The 19,360-nt window shown below is 59.4% G+C and overlaps 6 protein-coding genes across 6 annotated transcripts; all 6 read right to left on the bottom strand.

The window, feature by feature from the left end:
- Nucleotides 1-101: 101 nt before the first annotated feature.
- Nucleotides 102-1,934, bottom strand: LBRM_27_0520 (conserved hypothetical protein; the record flags this gene model as incomplete). The annotated part of the gene is made up of 1 exon (XM_001565761.2): nt 102-1,934. One exon carries the CDS (start codon nt 1,932-1,934, stop codon nt 102-104), a length of 1,833 nt encoding a protein of 610 aa, XP_001565811.2.
- Nucleotides 1,935-3,833: 1,899 nt separating this feature from the next.
- On the bottom strand, nt 3,834-4,823 carry LBRM_27_0510 (putative ribokinase; the record flags this gene model as incomplete). Its single annotated transcript, XM_001565760.2, has 1 exon — nt 3,834-4,823. The coding sequence occupies one exon, from the start codon at nt 4,821-4,823 to the stop codon at nt 3,834-3,836; it is 990 nt and encodes a 329-aa protein (XP_001565810.1).
- A 1,291-nt stretch (nt 4,824-6,114) lies between these two features.
- Nucleotides 6,115-7,251, bottom strand: LBRM_27_0500 (putative heat shock protein DNAJ; the record flags this gene model as incomplete). Its single annotated transcript, XM_001565759.2, has 1 exon — nt 6,115-7,251. One exon carries the CDS (start codon nt 7,249-7,251, stop codon nt 6,115-6,117), a length of 1,137 nt encoding a protein of 378 aa, XP_001565809.2.
- A 1,221-nt stretch (nt 7,252-8,472) lies between these two features.
- On the bottom strand, nt 8,473-8,895 carry LBRM_27_0490 (conserved hypothetical protein; the record flags this gene model as incomplete). Its single annotated transcript, XM_001565758.1, has 1 exon — nt 8,473-8,895. One exon carries the CDS (start codon nt 8,893-8,895, stop codon nt 8,473-8,475), a length of 423 nt encoding a protein of 140 aa, XP_001565808.1.
- A 937-nt stretch (nt 8,896-9,832) lies between these two features.
- LBRM_27_0480 (conserved hypothetical protein) lies at nt 9,833-12,013 on the bottom strand (the record flags this gene model as incomplete). The annotated part of the gene is made up of 1 exon (XM_003723143.1): nt 9,833-12,013. The coding sequence occupies one exon, from the start codon at nt 12,011-12,013 to the stop codon at nt 9,833-9,835; it is 2,181 nt and encodes a 726-aa protein (XP_003723191.1).
- A 1,661-nt stretch (nt 12,014-13,674) lies between these two features.
- LBRM_27_0470 (putative nucleoporin) lies at nt 13,675-16,530 on the bottom strand (the record flags this gene model as incomplete). The annotated part of the gene is made up of 1 exon (XM_001565757.2): nt 13,675-16,530. The coding sequence occupies one exon, from the start codon at nt 16,528-16,530 to the stop codon at nt 13,675-13,677; it is 2,856 nt and encodes a 951-aa protein (XP_001565807.2).
- Nucleotides 16,531-19,360: the final 2,830 nt, after the last annotated feature.

Genomic DNA, 19,360 nt, shown 5'->3' with positions numbered 1-19,360 from the left:
GACACCAGAACGGTGAACAGCAAGAACGCCGTGAATAGAGTGAAACTACTCCAACCCACGCCCGCACCAGCCAGCATGAGCGATACGCATTCACCCATGTGTCAACGGCGGCGCCCAATGGAGCTCGGCAGCACTAAGTTGGGATGCCGTCCTTGTCCTCGGCCGCCGCCACCGCCGCCACGCCGAGTCTCTGGCAGACCGCCAGCCTGCATCATCATCTCGTCAAACTTCGAGGGACTCGGAAAGGCAGCCTCAAAGAAGACGGCCATAGGATCGTTGGGGTCTGCGCGCGGGGCAGACCTGTAGCGTCGGCGAGGTGGGGCGACGGTCGGCTCCCCTGCCGTCAGGGCTGGAGGCTGCAGCACACGTCCCCGGCAGGTGGCGGTGCCAGTGAAAGACGACACGTCCTCTGCACCCCTTCGGGCGAGAGTGGATGCAAGACGGCTGCGGGGCTGCCGCGTTGCTGGAGCACGAGTGGGGCGAGGTGGTCGCCGCACTACACGTTCCACGCTGGAGGAATCCCTCAACAAGTCCTCATCGCCCTCCATGTCGATGTACGAGATCGACCTCGTCGGGGTAGGCCGCGTGTGCTGGCGGCGAGGAAGCAAAATCGGCTGTTCCGACTCATCCTCAAAGAGAAGCGAGTCGCCCAGCTCCGGCTCTGCGCTGACGTGGCGCTTGCGGGACAACGCTGCGCGCTTCGCGGATGCCTTCTGTACAGACTTTGCCGAAGATACCAGTGTAGCCTCGGTACCCAGCGCCACACTACGACTCTTGGCGGAGCGGCCGCGTTGGCGCTTGTGGGCCACCACAGTCTCCTCTCCGTCCTCCTCAGTGGCCGCGGTGTCACGGTCGGCGTCAGAGTCGAGATCGGACCAGTCGATCACCATCACACTACATTTGCTTTTGCTTTGGGCCCTCTTCGCCATCAGCGTGGACACAATCTTCTCTAGACGGGCACGCTTGCGGGTGTCGTTGTTGCCATCGTCGTCAATCTCGCCGCTCTTCGCGAGGTCGTCGGCGGAGACAATGGATATTGATCGATGGCGCTGATAGGTTGAAGGGTGGGCGCGACTCTGCTGCTTCGCGACAGAGTTGCGTGCCAGCTCCTTCAGCGCTGCTTGCACCTCCGGGTCGGGGTCCTCTTGGAGTTCCCGCAAGAGGCTGGAGTTGCGCTTCGCTTTTTCGGCAGGCGCACGCGGTGGGGACGGCGTCACAGAGGGGTGGCGGCGCACCGTGGCCGCCATCAGCACCTCCTTCGCGTGCTGAAGAGCGTTGATCTTCTCCGTTGCCTCTGAGACGCGACGCTCCTTCCTCTTTGCGCTCTCCTGCTCAGCTCTGAGCTGCTCCTGCACTCGGCGCTGCTCTGCCTCCTCCTGCTCCAGCTCTGTCTTGGCGTGTAGTACGTACTCCTCTACAAAGCTGTCATCGTAGAAGCTGCGGTGCAGCTGCGCCTCCTTGCGCCGCACCGCAAGGCGCTGACGACTAGTGGAGCGGCTACGCGCTGGCACCGGAGAGTTGCGCGAAGGGTCTTTGCGGTCGAAGACACCACTCACGGTGGCCGCGGCAGCGTGATACGCCGGCGCAGCGCCGCTGTCTTCCGCCTCTATCACCGGAAACGACGACTTCGGCTTGAGAATAGAGATCGGCGGTGGGGTGCCCTGACGCACAGGCGAGACGGGAGCCGAGGCGGAGTATGCGACGTTGTAGTTGGGTCGCTCCTCTCTCACACTCTGGTCACCGGCAAAGGTGACACTGCGACGGCGCGGGTAGTAGGGCAGAGGAGACATGAGCGGCGAATCGTCGCCAATCATGCCTTTGGAGCCCACACGGGAGTAGGAGCGCTGGTTAACAGGCAGAACGCCAAGCTGCCGGCGGGGCACTGGGGAGACCTGGTGCGACGGCGGGCGGTGCGAAGAGGCTACGTCTGTCATGATTGCCCGAATGAGACACCCTAAAGCAGCGATGAAAGAACGAAAAAAAGAAAGCGAGTATGTAAGTGGCTGAAGCGCAGAGAGAACACGCGAAAGGAGAGAGCTCGACGCCACCTCTGTCGCACTGGAGGAGAGGAAGGGAGCAAAGAGAATGGGGAAAGAGAGGCGTGCCGATGTGCGTGGAGAGTGGGGAGAGTGGGGAAGGGGGCTGCGTGGATCTAGAGGAAAGGGAGATGTCTATGAGGCGAGTGAGAGAACGAAAGAAATGATACACACAAACGAGCAAACACAACAATAACCGAAAAAAGAGAGTCGACTCAAAGCAGTCAAGATGACGCTGCCGGGCCTGCGCGCGCACTGCTTCAACAAGGCACGATGTGCCGGGGTATGAGAACAGATACCTTGACCGTATAATGACCTTCCCGGCTCAGCCGCTCGAACGCACCACGACAGTGGGCTTCTCCCAAGCTTGAATGACGGAATGGCGCTTGCGTGTGCGTGTGCGTGTGTGTGTGTGGGGGGGGGGGGGGTGCCGTTCTTCTATAGAAAGGGCAAAAGTGCCTCGACTCTGAAAGTGGCAAGTAGGGCAAAATCTAAACAGCGCTGCGCTTCAGCCCAAAATGTCTACGTGTAGGCTCTGTGATGCCTTGTTAGGGGGTGCAATATGTGGACTGTCCCGCTTCCAATGCAGCCGATCCCTCATGCGCAGTGTGGCGCGAAAGAAGTACAATGCAGCCAGACAAGAGGAGAGAGAGAGGGGCAACTGAAGTAAGTTTACTATTGTTGTCCGCTTACTCCCCATATATAGAAGCATCATGGTAGGCGCACTTTCTGGACCGGGGGCGCATCCGCTAATCATCACCAGCGGTTGGCTTCAAGTGCACTCCTCGTACACCACTCAGTACCTCCGTGAGTAAGCACGTTGCCCTCGGCAACTTTTCATTGATGGTGCCTTCCGATGTTGTTGTTAGTGGGTGTATGCGCGTGTGCTGTTTGGCTTTCGTAGCCCTCCTCCCAGTCTCTTGTGGTCATTACACCTATGCTGAACAGTGCAACGTGCTTTCTCCTACCACCTTCTCCTCTTTCTCCAGCCGCCCTTACTACTCCCCTACGCCTTCCTCCCCCACCGACCGTCTCCTTTTTGCTTGCCGTCTAGCGCGCCTCACCACGAAGTGAAGCAATTTTCTCCCGCAGCTGTGAGGTGCAGACCGAAGAAACGAACAGAGCGAGAACGAGACAGTGACTGAGTAACTCGATCGTATTAACACGATACGCGATGAGGCAAACGCACGGTAATGCCACACCAAAACAGGCGCAGAAAATTGTGTGGTGAAGAGGAGGGGGGCTTGTACGCACGCACGAAGGCGCGATGGAGATATACGACACAAGTGATCCAACAAATATAGCTCGTATGGGACATTCGCAGCGACCAGAGCGCGTGCGTGTGCAAGTGGGGGGAGGGGGTAAAAAGGAAAACTTAGTTCGCACACACACACACACACACGTGTGCAGCCCATACAGACCGTGATGACGCGCTAGGACGGCGATGCAAGAGAGGGACGAAGACGTAAGAGGAATTTGAGAATGACCAGCGAAGGAAAACAATGAGCTCCGCGAGGAGGCAATGAGGAGCGCAGAGAAATCGATTCATCGTGCTGCGGTGCCGCTCGATCCAGCCTGGTGTTCTAAGGAAAGCGCATGCCTCACAATACCACCTCGAGCTCTCCCCCTCCTCCCTTGTGCTCGCAGCCACAGTGAACCGCACCGATGGCGTTCCTTGCTCGCTGGCGTTTAGAAACTTTTGTGTGCAACGGCACCAGCACCGCCATTGCCCGCACTTTATCTCCTCTCTCCAGGTCAGGAAGAAGGGGAGAAATAGAGCACGCCGATTACTGACCACTACATGACGCCAGCTGGCAGCTCACTGGGATGCGGGTAGGACAGCTGTGTTCCCCTACGCGTGACGCTGATGGCAGCGCACTCGTTGGCGCGCCTGCAGGCCTCTAGAAGGTTGCGACCGCGGCTCATGAAATACACCATGGAGCCGACAAAGCAGTCGCCGGCGCCAGTTGTGTCCACCGCCTTAACTCGCTTGCCCGCGACGTGCACTGGGGCGGTGCCGTTTTCAGAAAGAGCAAAGCCGGCCGCGCCGAGTGTGATGACGACATCGCGAACGCCGAGCTGCTGCAGCGCCTTGATGGCACGAAAGGCGGACGCTGAATCCGTCACCTTCACGCCGGTGATGAGTGCCGCCTCCACTTCGTTCGGGCAGAAGAGCGACACGTACGAAAGAAACGGCTTGATCTTCCTCACCTCATCCGGCTTCGGGGCCGGAGCGGTGTTGAACACCGTGTACACACCACGCCTGTGCGCCTCCTTAATTGTGTCCAGCGTGGTGGCAAGAGGGACTTCGTTCTGGCAAATAAGGTACTTGAGGCCCGGGTGCATGATATTCTCGTAGTTGTTCGTCTGTGCGCGCAGCAACTCGGGCGTGAAGTAGTTTGTGGCGTTAGGACAAATGACTATTTCGTTGTTGGACGACTTGATATCGACCAGAATCATCGCCAGTCCAGTGGAGCTCTTGCCGGTACGAAGCATGTAGGCCGTGTCAACACCGTTCTTCTCCAGTTCCTTGATGTAGTCACTGCCGTCGCCGTCTGTCCCTACCATGCTCACCATGGCGACCTTGGCCCCTAGGCGGCCAGCCGCCACGGCTTGGTTGGCGCCCTTCCCGCCAAACCCCTTCTGGAACGACTCCGAGTGCATCGTCTCGCCAACCTGTGGCATGTGATCCACATAGCCGAAATAGTCCAGAAAACAAGAGCCGACCACTAAAATGTCTGGGGCATATGTGCCCACGTGGGATTGAACGTTCTGCGCACGATGCATGATGAATGCTCAGCCGGGGTGCACAGGATAAAAGGGAAAGAACGAATAAATGTGCAAGCCAGTGAGTAGTGCATCGGAGGAAGACTGCGGAGTGACGGTCACCTCTTCAGGTGCACCCCGGTGTGTGTGGGGGGGGGGGGGGGGAGGGGAAAAGAGCAAGGGGAAGAGCAGCGGCGGGTGTAAACAAGAAGAGGGGAGTGATAGAAGCCGTATGGATGCGATTGCGAGTTTGGTAGCCAATGCCAGAACAGGTGCCGCAGGCTTGTGCAAAGCCTACATCGCCGTCGCCTCAGCATCTAGCGCCGCACAGCCCCACAGAATGACTGACACACGCATGCGAGCATCCGCGGCTGCACGGGCAGACTGGCACAGTCGTTGGCAGGGGGAAACGCAATGGGCCAACGACGCATACACGTACGTGTTAAAGGGGCACCACTGCACCCTCTGCACGCCGCACATGCGCGCAGGACAACATCGCAGGGATGCGCCTCGCTATCCTCCTTGTTGGAGTACGCACATACACGTCAGAGCGCGTCCAATATATTTTCAAGCGATGCTTACCTCCTGTTCTTGCACGTAAGTAATCAACCACGAAACGAAGAACAAGTGAGTGCGAACCATCAGCGTTATCGCCCTCCCCTCACGGTCTCTGATTCCTCCTACTCGGCACATCGCCCCCTTTTCCCTGGCGCGCAGATGCCCCTACGCTCCTTCTGCTTATTGGCTTCGGGTTTCTCAGTCCCCGACTCACTCGTGCTTCTCCACAGGCGCGTACACCGTGGGCACCGTACACATGACGAGCCTTGGACACATCGGAAACAGTCTCCCTATGCGCTCGCAGACGACGGTGAAAAGGGGCGGTAGAAAATCCCCGTAACGCGGGCGAGATGGGCGTGGGCGGGTGGGCAACACGAAAGCGAGGGAGAAAAGGAAAGAAGAGGAATATGAGGCAAATTCTCCGCAGTGCATTCCACCACACGACAGCAACAGCGCTGCACATTGAATGGGCGCAGGCACTAAAATGGTGCAGGTACGCGTAAAAGAGCTCGCAGGCCTACGAATATGAATCGCTCCATTACACCCATACACAGAAAAGCCCACCGTTATCACAGCCGCTAAGCCACACGAGCCCCGGCATGCGTCAGGTATGCCACGTAGCATGAACGCGGCTCCCTGCATCAGGTTGCAGACGGCCGGGTTTTCAATTGCGCACCCTACAGGCTGCAGAGATTCCAAATATCAGCGGGACTGTGATTCATGTCGTGCACGCCTCAGTGGTACTCGGCGGCGATCAGAAGGGGCGGGCGGCGCGTCCGATGAGGATCAGCACCAGAACGGAAGCGAAAAACAGCGGGTGCCGAACTAGGAAACCAATGAAGCAGAACAGAAGGGTGCCCAGCACCACCGTCCACGCCGCAAGGATGAGGAAGGCCACCAGCGGACTGCGACCGTGGGAGCGGACACCGAACATGCTCTGTGTGAAGTCGTTGGTGGGTCTCTGGAACTGGGTGGAAACATTGCCGAAGTGGTAGCGGCCGTCCTTAGCGGCGTGCCGCCCACGGTAAAATTCGTCGTTCGCTTGATTAGTGCTGGCGTTCGGGTCGGTACTGCTCACGTGGCGTACGGTGAAGCGCTTGCCACGAGGATCGGTGTACGTCGTCTCCTCCATGCGGTTTCCGTGCTCGTCTATGAACACATTTGTCATGCTACTCTCGGAGCGGAAGAAGGGTCGGAACGCCCGATCCGAATTGGTGAAACTGCGGCCAACGTGACCGCCCAGCCCATCTCCTCTGATGCCCCCGACCCGCATCTCGTCCTCAAGGTTGCGGAAAATTTGGTCGACGCGCATGCCGCCGAAAAGCTCACGGAAGAGCTGGTCAGCCTCCTCTTTGGACATCTGACGATACTGGTAGTCGCCACGGTCCATGCCGCCCGAAAAGCCGGAGGCGTACCCGCTAGCACTACCGCTGCTGCTGCCGCTGTTGTAGGACACACCGCCCATGGCACTCGACATAGCCCGCTGCGCGTCGTACTCACGACGCTTCTCCCTGTGTCCAATGACGCTGTACGCGGCCGAGATAGACTTGAACTTCTCCTCAGCCCCTGGCTGGTGGTTGCGGTCTGGGTGATACTCGAGAGCCAACTTCTTGTATGCAGCCTTGATTTCATCCTGCGTGGCATCCGGCCTCACCCCCAGTACCGCGTAGAAGTCTTGCTGTCCGGCGCTGCAGCTCTGCCAACGACGCTCCGCCTGCGTAAACGCGCAGGAGGACGAGAGTTCAGCGGACTGGTGCTGCCAGCGGCGAAAAAACGGCGTTGGTGCGGACGACGCGGCTGTCGTGTTCGTCATGAGGCGTATCGAAGGTCCAGCGACGGCACCGATGGTGGCACGATTGGCCCACAGTGAACGGCCCAGCAGTCGTCGCATAATGGCAACGTACCGTGTGGCTCTGATGGTGGAATGTCCCTTTGCATTCAAGCAAATAACTCCTACCTACAAGAGCGTGGAAAGAGAGCTGCTCGCACTTCGAAGAACTCACGCTGATATGAGAGAGACTATGGCCGATGAACGGAATGTGGGACTACCAAAGAGGAGTAGGGGGGGAGGGGGCACGGCACATCCACATCTGCACACTCGCACAAAACAATAGGCCGCACGTGGAGAAATACGACGCACTGCACAAGCCGACTACGGGGGGTGTGCCGCACAGCTGTTGCGGGGCATACCGCCACCACAAAGATGCCAAGAAGGCAGTAAGAGCGTTGTCGTCACATCAACACGGAAATGTTCACCGCGGAAAAAAAAAAGAGAGAGAAGTGTGGATGCAGGAAGAGATGCAATGGCGCAGCCAAGCAGGTATAGCTCAGACGCTCCCGTCGAGGTGGAGGACGGAGGGGCGCGATACGGCGGGCGGCCTGGGACCAAAAGGAGCAGAACACGTGTGTAGTGCTGTGGGCGCCTTTGGCGCGGTCCACCACGTCAAGGCAGCGAAGGGAGGAGAGAAATGTGACTCTCGTTTGCACTGCCCCCTTCAAACAACCGACACCAACAAAAACGGTAGCGCTGTACGGCGTGCCCTGCGCTAATGGGAGGCGAGAGGGCGAGTGCCCAAGTGGTGTGGCGGAGCCCGTCACTTCAGAGAGACGGCAGCAACGCTATACCGGTTCTTCTCTTGGCACGCCAACGCTCTCGCTGCCGGTCACAGGTAGGGGGAAGAGTTCACTTCGCTGCATTGATGCAGGCTCACACGGACGGCCTCTGAGCCTGGGTTGCTGATTTATTTTGTTTATGTGTGTATGCGCGGGGTGCATTTCTCTATGCATTTCTGCGTGCCACTATCGAGAATTCGACAGCAGGAAAAGGCCCATCGCTTCGCTCGGTACATCGCACAGATTGACGATGAAGCTGAAAGCGAGAAGGGACAAGAGGCAAAGAAGAAGACACAGGCAGCATCATGGTCGTGACCTCACATACGGCAAAACACTGGTAGGCACAAAGCAGCGACGCTTCACGCTTGCAGCGCAGTCATCGAAACAATCGAGCATACGACGTCTCATGGGCATACAAACGTATTCTGTGGTGTGGAACACTCTCTTCCACCAGAATGAAGGGTCGTGGCGAGATACAAGAAGAGGGAGCGTCCCACTGTTACAGGCTGGTGCTGGCTGCCGCTAAGAGCTGTTGGCAGTGCGCCTCCGTCTCGACGGCGCGCTTCTGAAGTCGACAAGTGGAGTCTCTGCGGGTCGCTGCTGCGCGGATGGACGTCTCCTCGACTAACATGGCGAAGCTACGCTGCTTCTCCTCGATCATCTTAATAGAAGTCTTTGCCTTCAGCTGCCACATATCTACGCCTTGTTGAAACTGCTCCACCATGTGGATGAGCTTGTCGAATTCGGACTGGATATATTGTTGGTCCTCTGTCAGTGCGTCGCGGACACCAGCCAACAGCAACGCCAGCTCTCGATCCACCTCCACATCAAGGCGTTCTATGCTGGCGCTCAGCTGTTCCTTTTGCTGCCGCCCCACCTCACTCCAGGCGGCCTCAAACTGCGCTGCAGTCGTGCCGTCCATGGGCCAATCCCTCGCTCACTACCTCAAGCGGCTCAAGGCACTGTTCCTGTGGGAAAGGCTGGAGAACTAGATGGGAGTAGACTGCGATGGCACACAGGTGTGTGTTGTCTGAGTGAAACGTGAGTTGCTGCTCTATAGATTGGTGCAAGACTTGTGTGTCTGCGGGTGGCTTTGTGGGTGGAGGAACAACAGTGGTAAACACGGCGTGCACTCATTGGGCGTGCCCGACGTCCAATGGAGAAAGTAGCTGGAGAGTGAAGGAGACACACGCGAAATACGCAAGAGGCAAGCGAGACGAACAAAACGTGGCAACCTATCTATGACAAGGGAAGGGGTGCATCGATGACACGTGTGAAGCCGCACGGCCACGAAACAAAGCGCGCCCGTGGTTGAGACGGGGCCACCTGTCAGCGTGCCCAGCGGAGGGCGAGGACTGAGCATGATACCCACGCGCACAAGCACGCACGCACGCAGGAATGGCGACAATCGCTCGTACAACGCAGAGGCGATCGGAGGGGTGGTCGCCGCTACACTGGCGCTTTTTTCTTCGTGTCGTGTGCTTGGGTGTGTGTGTGTGTGTTCCCGAGATACGGGCGACGGCGCCACCGCTGTTGTGGCGGCACAGTGCCAAGCAGCTAAAACAGAGGAGAGAAAAATAAAAGCAAAAACGAAATGTCCGCACACACACACACACACACACACACACACACGACACGGATCATCCGCACATAGCAAAGAGGAAAGAGAAGCGGGGGCCGCTGCGTCGAGGCCAAATAATCAACCCCCTGAGCGCAAAAAAAAAAAAACGTGTCCCGCCAGTCTGAACAGCGTCACGCAGCACGTGGGCCACTGAGACGGCCCAGTCCATTTTTTGAGAACTCGCTCACTATTCACATACAAAGCCCGACGTTCGCTGAACTCTCCCTCACAGGGCGCATCACTTTTCAGTTCCGTAGCCCGCGGTATCTCGCCAGTGTGGCGGTCGCTGAGCTGCCCGGGAGAAGCGCAAAGCGTGGCGCAACAACGACACCTGCGACACGAACAGCTGCTCACGCTCGTGCGCAGTTGTACAGCCAGCTGCGAACGCCGGCAACCCGCTGGTGTCGCCGTCGGCCCGGTCGATTCGTTGCTCGGTGTCTTCTCGGGTTGTCGTAAAGCGGCGCTCCGAGCGCACTGACTTCAACGGCGCAAGCGAGTCTCTGGAGATCGTCAGATCGTCAGCGGAAGCGGGACTGACAGCCTGCGTTGTGGCTGCCTCTCGCACGCGGATGCTTAGCCGTCGCAAGAAGTCGTTGAGGGCAGCGTCCTCGCGGGTTGTCGGAGACTCCCGGCCCGTCTGGCCGTCGATGTGCCGCAGCGTCCACTGCGAGTACACCGCAGCAAAACTGGCCACCGACAGCTCCACCTTCTCCGCACGCTTGTGTGTAGAGCCGGTAACAGCTGCTGCCCTGCCGAGCAATGTGGCGCTTACTTCAGCGTTGTTACTGTGCGTCGATGCTGATGTGAGGTTGATCTCGCTGGAGTCGTTCTCCTCCGGAGGTGCCTTGGAGAGGGAAGAGACGCTCCAGTCAGAGCCTACTGCAATCGAGCCGACACCGTCGACCATTGTCGAGTGCTGTAGGACAAAATCGACCAACACCTCGACGCTGCCGTCCCGTAGGGCATACAAGAGTACGACAGGCAGCGCTAGACTCTCGAGGAGGTCAGCTATGAGGACACGCAGTCGATTTTTGAAGAAGGTCTCCGTGATGTGCTCGTAGAACGCGTCCGCCGAGTGGAACCACTGCGGCGCGTCGTAGTGGATGCAGTCAACGAGCCGCTCCAGGTCGGTCATGTACGCGTACTCCCGTTCCCGCGGATCCAATTCTGGAACGCACGCATACAGCATCAAAGAAAGCGTGAGCCACCAAAAAAGGGTCAGTCCGCCAATTGAGGCACTGATGAGGAGGGCCGGGTTCAAGAAGGAGAGGACGGCAGTCACCAGCACGCACGTATTACAGACCCGCCGCACAAATCGAGATGCGCTGTTCGACACTCGCAGTCGATCCACCATGCGCTCCGCCACCTCCGCCCCGGCATACAGGCGACACGCATGCAGGTGTTCCACCTCGTTGTACAGCCGAAAGCGCCACTGCGCATCTGTCGTCCACATGCGCTGGGAAAGGGCCAAGTAGTTCACCTTGACCTGGGCCGCGTGCTTCACGAGCACCTTGAGAATCACGTACACGAAAAAGAAGAGAAACCCCGCCCCGTAAAACACGGCATGAGCGACCATGGTGGTGCGGACGGCCCATATGCACTTGTGCCGGGACTCGACTGTACGGAAGGCATCAAACATGGAGTCGAGTAAGGCCGTGATCACGCTTGGGCTGACGTACTGCAATGCGGTGTCCTGCAGCGCGCCAGCCTCGTGGATCGCAATCAAGTAGTTCTCCAATTGCATAAGACCTTGAACAGCACGCAAGGGATCGAGCGGCTCCCCGGGGGCACCAAATTTAACGCTGCCGCTGCGACCCACCGCCGCGCAAATAGTCTCTAGAAACTCGCCCCATCCCGCAGTGCTGAGCGCGATTGTGTTGCCGCCGCACAAGCCAATGAACTCGTGCCCGCTTCGCCCATCCAGGCCGCGCCGCAAATGATAGCTCCAGCGGTGCAGCGGGGTAAGGAAGCCGGTGTCGACAGCTGCCTCACGGGCAACCTCCTCCATCTCGTACTGTAAGTAATACGTCTCCACAAAACGCATCAGTTCGTACATGCAGGAGCCGAGAGTGGAGCTAACGAGAATGAATCCCCACAGGTGACCCCAGAAGGTGCTACGGAAAATGTACGGGGCGTGCAGCCCCTTCACCAGCGGGTGCACGGCACACTCCGGTTCCGCACAGCTCAGAGCTATCCCCCAGTCAAACTGCATCGTGAAGATAACTGCCACGATGAAGAGAACGAAGGTGTTGAGAAAATCAACTGCCGAGGAAATGGTGGCGCCCCAAAACCCCTTGTTGTACCAGTACGTGTAGAGCGTTTGTGTAAACAGGCGCATGTCCTCAATTCTACCGCTGCCGGCAAAACGAAGAGTAAATCGCGGGACGCGCACCACTGAGGCCCTCAGCTGCCACGCCATGATGGTCCGCGAAAAGGAAAAGCCTTTAGAGAGAAGGAAGAATGAATGGACTTGCAGGTGTGCGTAGGTAGGCAAAGCCCACTGGGGCGGGGGCAGAAGAAGGGGCGGAGCAGCTCCAGCACACGCATCACACAACTTGAGCAAAGCACTCGCTGATGGTGCCCACCCACCCCAACCACAAACACACGAGCAAAACGCAAATGCCTACGACTCCTTGACGCCTGGGAGGCTGAAACACGTGCACGCAGCCCTGAAGATTGAACAAAGGAGCAGAGAAGAGAAGCAAAAAAAAAAATAGAAGCAGTGAAATAATGCAAGGAGAGAGACAAAGATGGGCCTCTTGCTTGCTATCACGAAGGGCCATTTCGCAGGCAACGGGGAACAGTAAGAGTGAAGCATGTATGCCGTTGAGAAGCCAGAAAGGGAAAGGGGGGAAAGAGTAAGTAAGGGAGCGTCAGCAAGAGACAGGCAGAGGGGAATATGGAATCGGGGGAACAGGGAAGAAATGATGGACTCATCATCAGCGTGAAGAAGGACCGAGGCAAGGCAGATGCGCGTCGAGTAGCCTTCTGACCACGCACCGTTCAGCGGCAGCTCCAAATTTCAAGCTAGTAACGTGACATGAGCGGTGAAAGGAACGCGTCATGAAGAGTTGCAAGCATAGCGCGACAGAGATTAGACAACAGTGCCTTCGCAAGATAGGCGGCGTTCTAGAGAGCAACGACGACGACGCGTGTCGGCATGAGAACTGCAGAAATCCCTCGACGTCCTCCTTATTTATCGTGACGCTTTCACGTGCGGACAAAGTGCGCAAGCCGTCCTCGACAGCGACAGGGTCCGGCCTCGAATATCTCCAGGTCACACACAAACGCGTGACGCTACCACCATCACCTGCCATCCATTTCCGGTTCAGAGGTCCCCTTGGGGTTTGGTCTGAGGGACTAGTGAGCACCTCTGAAGTATAGGCGTGGCGAGGCAGTCTTTCTCGATGGCAAGCACGTCCATGCGCATGCGCGTACACACGCCGCTGAATCCCAGCTCTTGTATGTTATGTGTATTTCCTATTCTGTTCATTTAGTGTACTGAAGAGAGAAGAGTCAGACGCAGAGGCATAAGTAGACATGTGGCTGCATGTGGCTGCACCGCCTCCCACAGCCACAGCCACACAACACACACAGAGACAAGCACAGGTCCACGCGCACACACGCCATGCAGGCATTTCGCTCCTTCTCTGGCGAAACAAAAAAGAACGAGCGAACAAACCACTACGAGGCAAGGACAAATCCACTGAACCAAAGGCACTGCCTGTCCACAGTACCACCACACGCAGAGAGAATGCACGCAGCACTGCCAGTATTATGGCACTGGAGTGAAGCAGAAAACCCCCAACGCAAGACCACCCACCATGCAGACACAAAAACACGCAAAAGCAAAGAATGATCAGCATGGCCTGCCGGAGACGACTCACAATCGACACATGGCGCTAGAGAGCGGTGCGGAGGACACAGAAAGAAAGGAAACACGCATGCTGCTCTAAGTCACCCCGCAAAGGCACACACACACACAACACACAAACGTCTACGGAAACACAATGGCACGAGCCTACGTGCGTGTGCGCGCTGTTGCAGTAGCGTCACATACCCTCGACCGCTGGGTTGCCCTTACCACGCCTGAATCGCCAACTTCGCCAGGGCCTTTTCCAGGGCGGCATGCGTCCTTACACTCGGCATGTTCTCTGCGACACACCTCTCCTCCTCCGGAGGAGCGACAGCCGGCTCTAGCCAGCCCTCGTTCACATGCATCAAACACATCAATCTATTGTAATCCGGCTGAGCCTCGCCAAGCTGCTTCTGAGCACTGGCACGCATGGCGTTGCGCTTGCAGAATGCGCGCACGGCGTCGAGACGGTTGGTGGGCGACTCGATCATGTGCAGAGGAAGGAGGCCCCAGAACCACGTCTCATCGTTGCATTCGAGTTCCGCTGTCATGCCGAGAAGAACCGACAGCTCCGCATCTCTGTAAGCTTGGTCTCTCGGAAGTTGGACGGCACGAATCGCAGTCACGATCACGAACGCCGTGAGATAATCGGTGCCAGAGTAGCTTGAAGCGTGGGGGTGCAGACAAGCGGCGGGTGGCGCCGACCCGTTGGCGAATCCTTCCAAAACGAGCAACGCAGCATCTTGGAAGGTGTTGCCGCGCCGCACAACATCTTTCCCACGGCACGTCCGCAGCACGGCGGTGTCAACGCGCTCGGCGTACGGAGGCAGAGGATTGAGCTTGCGTGACGACGGAGCGCGCAGGCGCTCGAGAAAAGCGTGAATAATGTCCTCGGCTGGCGTGTCAGAGACACAGCCGTAGAAAGTGAAAATACCCAACAGCTGCTTCCACGTGGCTGCTGTTGGTGCCGCACGCACCTCGATGGCCTCATCATGCAGGCCTGTGTACTCCTCGTCGCGGATGAAGGGCTCCACCTTGCCCGAGAGGAGGCTTACAACACGCTGCCGCACCTCCTCACCGTTTCTAAACCCGCTCCTCGCCATCTCGACGTAACCGCCAAACTGGTTGCCCTCGCCGCACACGCGCACCACCCTCGCCAGCTCCTCGTTCGCGACCGACCGGGCGGAGGTGCGCGCCTCGCGAAGCCTATGACACAGAATCGCCTGAACCAGCTCCTCTGCGGGAGACAACTTCGCCGCACGCGTAGTGGAGTTGTCGAGAAGGACGGCGAGCTCCGTTTTCAGCCAGCCCGCCAGATTGCGATGGCGCAGCTGGGTGAGGTACCGCGCCTCCTCCATGGCGTTGGGGACGGCCGTGTCCGCCTCAGGCAGCCCATAGAGAGCAGAGAGGAGGGAGAGGATGGTGCAGGTCTGCCGCGTGGAGAATACCTCTACGCGAGAGAGAGACGCCTCGCCAGCAGCCGAGATTACGCTTTCAATGACGCTGGTTGCTATCTTCAGCTTCTCCGCCGAGAGCGTGTTGTGGCTCTTGGCGCGGTGGAGATGGATGGAAGCCAGCGGACACGCCACGTCTTCCGCCACGTCGGTGTGCTGCAGAAACAGCCGAAGCAGTGCCACAGCACACTGGGTGAGCACTTTACGGGCTGGCTTCTGCCAGTAAAACGGGCTGGCCGCAACGGCGCAGGCGCCCACCACTTCCGGTACCGCACCAGCCGCCTCCGCCCCGTCGCGCAACTCCGCGTGTGATGGAAACGCAACGCTGCCGGTATTGCTCCAGTCGGCGCGAACGCTCCTCGCCAACATGCCACGAATTGTCCGCTCCGAGGGCTGCAGCAGCGGTGGGTAGTTGACGTAGGTGCGCTGAATGATCGACTCCTGCGCGCACACGTAGTACACGCGGGGTTCAGCCGTGCGGCGCGTTGTCCCCAACTTCACCGAGAACGGCTCACACTTGCTTTTCGGGGTCATGTCCGGCAGGACGTAGGGCAATTCAAAGTCGGCAGTCGCAGCCGACGCGAGGCGCCGCTCCACCACTGGCCTTCGCGACGCTGGCGGCGGTGGCACCTCGTACCTGCGAACCTCAGCATTGGTAATCTGCAGTGCGTCTCCATGATCAGTGACCTCCTGCGGCTGCTCGGCTGCACGCATATCGACCGCGTCTTCCTCCTCGCTGTCGTTGCACGAATAGTCCAAGTTGTGCGAGTGCTCGTCCTCATCATGGATGATGGAGAGCGGGGCGACGTCGCTCGTTTCCTGCCCAAGAGTCGCACGCGACGCGGTGTGGCCGGCGCGGCTGTCGTTCAGACGATAGACACACCATCCCTGCCGGTGACCCACGAAGTGGGCACGTGCTTCCGCGCAGTAGCGGATGATGTCTTCTGTGACCCCCCCTGTAGGATCGCGCACCCGTACCTCGGCTCGCACATTCAACCCGCTCGACAAGGGTGGGGTATCGCCGTCAGGGTACAGTGCAACGTGTCCGTCACTGCCAAGGTACACCATCGCGGCGACGTCCACGCGCACCAGATTCACCGGCTCCAGAAAGCGCACCTCACACGAGCCATCGCGGCGGCTCACAGTGAAGCGCGAGACGCGGCGGAGTTCCTCGGGAGTGTAGGTGGCCAGCTCAGTGAGGCTGGGTTGCAGCGTATACTCGGGATTGGTACACCGTGGTACGGCGGCATTGCCAATCGGCGCACCCACCGTCTCGGGGGATGATCGCCGTGGCGAGTCGTGCGTCACTCGCTCCTGCGCTCCGGCAGGAGAGTCTGCCGGGGCACCGCCGAGCTTCAGAGCAGGGATCAGCATCTCCTTCAGCGCCGCTGGCGACAAGGCGCTCGAGGCGAGGGACGCTGGCACTTGCTTCATCAAAGTGGTCTCGTCCGGCACACGCATCTGCGTCACCATCCATGTGTGCATCGCCCGACGAGCTGGAGGAACAACAGGCTTCAAGTCATCCTCAGTCGTCTTCGCCGTCTTCTTGGCTGGCTGAGGCCTCTCATATGAGTCGAAGAGTAGCACGTTGCCGTACGGTGACGCGTTGTAGTCGGGAAGGGACATAAAAGCCAAGTCGGTGGGGCGTCCGACATTCACGCTAGCGCCGGCGGCAGGCGCGCTGACAAGCGCCGCTGCGGCGGGTGCCTGTCCAAAGGCACCAGCAGCCGGTGGCTGAGCCCCGAAGCCGGCTGCGGAGGCTGATTGGCCAAAGCCAGTAGCGGAGGCTGCTTGACCGAAGCCGCCAGCCGCTGGCTGCGGTGCGCCGAAGCCGCTCGCTGCCTGTCCGAATCCGCCAGCAGCACTGGGTTGAGCTCCAAAACCTCCGGCCGCGCCTTTCGGTGCGCCAAATCCCCCAGCAGCGGGCTGCGGCTGCTGTGGTGCGCTGCCAAAGCCACCACTGGTACCGAAACCGGTTGCGCCGCGGCCTGCGCCAAACCCTCCGGCGACTGGCGGCGCCTGACCGAAGCCGCCAGCCGCCGGCTGCTGAGCTCCAAATCCACCAGCGGCCTGTCCGAATCCGCCCGCAGCACTGGGTTGAGCTCCAAAACCTCCGGCCGCGCCTTGCGACTGCGGCTGGGCCCCGCCAAATACACCACCAGTGATTACCTGGGAAGCAGTGCCGCCAAAGCCGCCCTGGAGAGGTTGTCCAAAGGTCCCGGTGGATGTCTGCTGTGCTCCGAAGCCGGATGCCTGCTGTTGTACTTGGCCAAACCCACCGGCAGCTGGCGGCGGCGCGCCGAACCCGCCCTGTGCAGGCTGGCCGAACCCGGTGGTACCGCGGCCAGCGCCAAAGCCGCCAGTACCGGTCGGCTGTGCAGTGCCGAAGCCCCCTGGTGCAGCGGACTGGCCGAAGCCGCCAGTAGTCGTCTGTTGACCAAAGCCGCTCTGAGTAACAGCGCCAAAGCCACCCGCACCTTGTCCGCCGCCGAACTGCGCACCAGCAGTCGTCTGGGTGCCGAATCCACCCTGCGCCTGCTGTGGTCGCCCAAAAGCATTCACGCCAGGCTGGGAGGCACCAAGCACTCCGCCCTGCGCTGCGGGCTGATTAAAGCCGCCAGCTGTACCAAAGCCACCGCCTCCTCGCCCCGCCCCGAAGCCTCCAGCAGCCGCTTGTCCAAATCCACCCTGCTGCGGTGGCTGAGTTTGCCCAAATCCGCCTTGCTGCTGCGACTGCTGACCAAATCCACCCGTCTGCTGCCCGAACCCGCCTGCCTGCTGCGGCTGCTGCCCGAACCCGCCTGCCTGCTGCGGCTGCTGCCCAAAACCTCCCATAGCAGGGGTGGGGTGCAGACCGAATCCGCCGACATGCTGCTGAGGCTGCTGGCCAAAGCCACCCATCTGCTGCGGTTGCTGTTGGCCAAAGACACCAGCCTGTTGCCCTGCCACCGTTTGGACAAAGCCACCTTGCTGGGGTGCCTGCTGGCCGAAAGCGCCTGATGGCTGCCCAAAACCGCCCGTCTGTTGGAGAACCGGATGGCCAAATCCACTACCCTGGGGTTGCTGCCCAAATCCGCTTTGCGATTGAGCCGGTTGACAAAACCCACCCGTCTGCTGGCCGAAGCCGCCGACCTGCTGCTGCGGCTGTTGACGGAAGCCTCCTGACTGCGTCTGCTGGCCGAATCCCACTTGCTGCGGTTGGGTCTGCTGGCCAAAGCCACCAGGCTTGTTCTGGTTAAACCCGCCACCGAACGCGTTCATTCGCACACCGCGCACACGAGTATGCAGCGTTCCGGCTCGATTTTTTTCTGCTCCTTCTGCTGATCACAGCCGCAGAGAGACGTATCCACCACGTAGATGCTCACGGATATGCGTATGGGGGTAGGAGAATGAGAGAGCACCACGGCACAAGAGGTTACAGAGAGACCGCCACACATCACGCGCAACAAAGAAAAGCATCAAAGCAACAACCACGAAATGAGGGAGTTGGGGGACAGTGAAGAGAGGGGAAGTTGTTAAGAGAGTGAAAACGTAATGGTAGTGGTGCGAGGCATCCAACATAACAGCACCGCATACGCACCTCCACCTCCACCTCATGTGCAGTGCAAAACGCGCGGGTGCCACGAATAGTTGAAACACCGGCGCGCGCTGGAGAAAGTTCGACACATACAGCGATACGCGCGGTATCCTCATCACTATACTGCAGGATACACGCCCCCATCACACAAGAGTGTTCCGTTCTCCAACATGCCCACTTTCAGCCCTACAACGTGAGCGAGACCCCACGCAGCCCCCGGCCTGCCACGGACCCGTCGCGTGGTGCGCGGCAGCCCCTAGGCACGCAGCGCAGCAGTGCGCCGGCGCAGCCATCGGAGCACGGCCTCTCCCTCGAGCGCGGCCCCGCACCCGCGCGTCGCAGGTCGCCCCACAGCCGCCTCCATCATGCAGGTCGGCATGCCGTGCATGTCCCTCGCGGGGCCGCAGGCTCCCCACACCAGTCGGCAGCGGGGGCCGGGTGCGACACATTCCAGCCACGCTGCAGCTCGCCCACACCCAGCGCCACGCACGACCCGGCCACAGACGCCAGAGTGGCGATGCATCGCTCTGCCTTCCCCACGCCGTAGGCGCTTGACCCTGTCACCGCCAGAAGTGGCGCGGCGCTGGCAGGGATAGGGAGGGGCAGCCCGGCCTCCCCACACGGAGGGGGTACTGGACCCTGATACCACGCATTGCGGTGTCCCCTCCCCGTCGTTGGGGTACTGCAACCTTGCAGGATTTTATCACTCTTTATTCACCGAAGAAGTGTGGGCTTCAGCTCAAACTGCTAAGGACGAAACTCCTTTAATACCTCACGAGCAACAAGAAATGGACTTACATGCTCTTTCCCTAATCGAGTGGTTCCTCCCTGTTAAGACATTCTTTTCTCTAGGTGACGGTAGGAAAGTCCAACATAGTC

This window comes from Leishmania braziliensis, chromosome 27 (assembly GCF_000002845.2).
Source record: "Leishmania braziliensis MHOM/BR/75/M2904 complete genome, chromosome 27".
In the NCBI taxonomy this organism is placed as follows: domain Eukaryota; phylum Euglenozoa; class Kinetoplastea; order Trypanosomatida; family Trypanosomatidae; genus Leishmania; species Leishmania braziliensis.
Note: the sequence above shows the minus strand (reverse complement) of the source record. Positions and strands in the feature narration are given on the sequence as shown.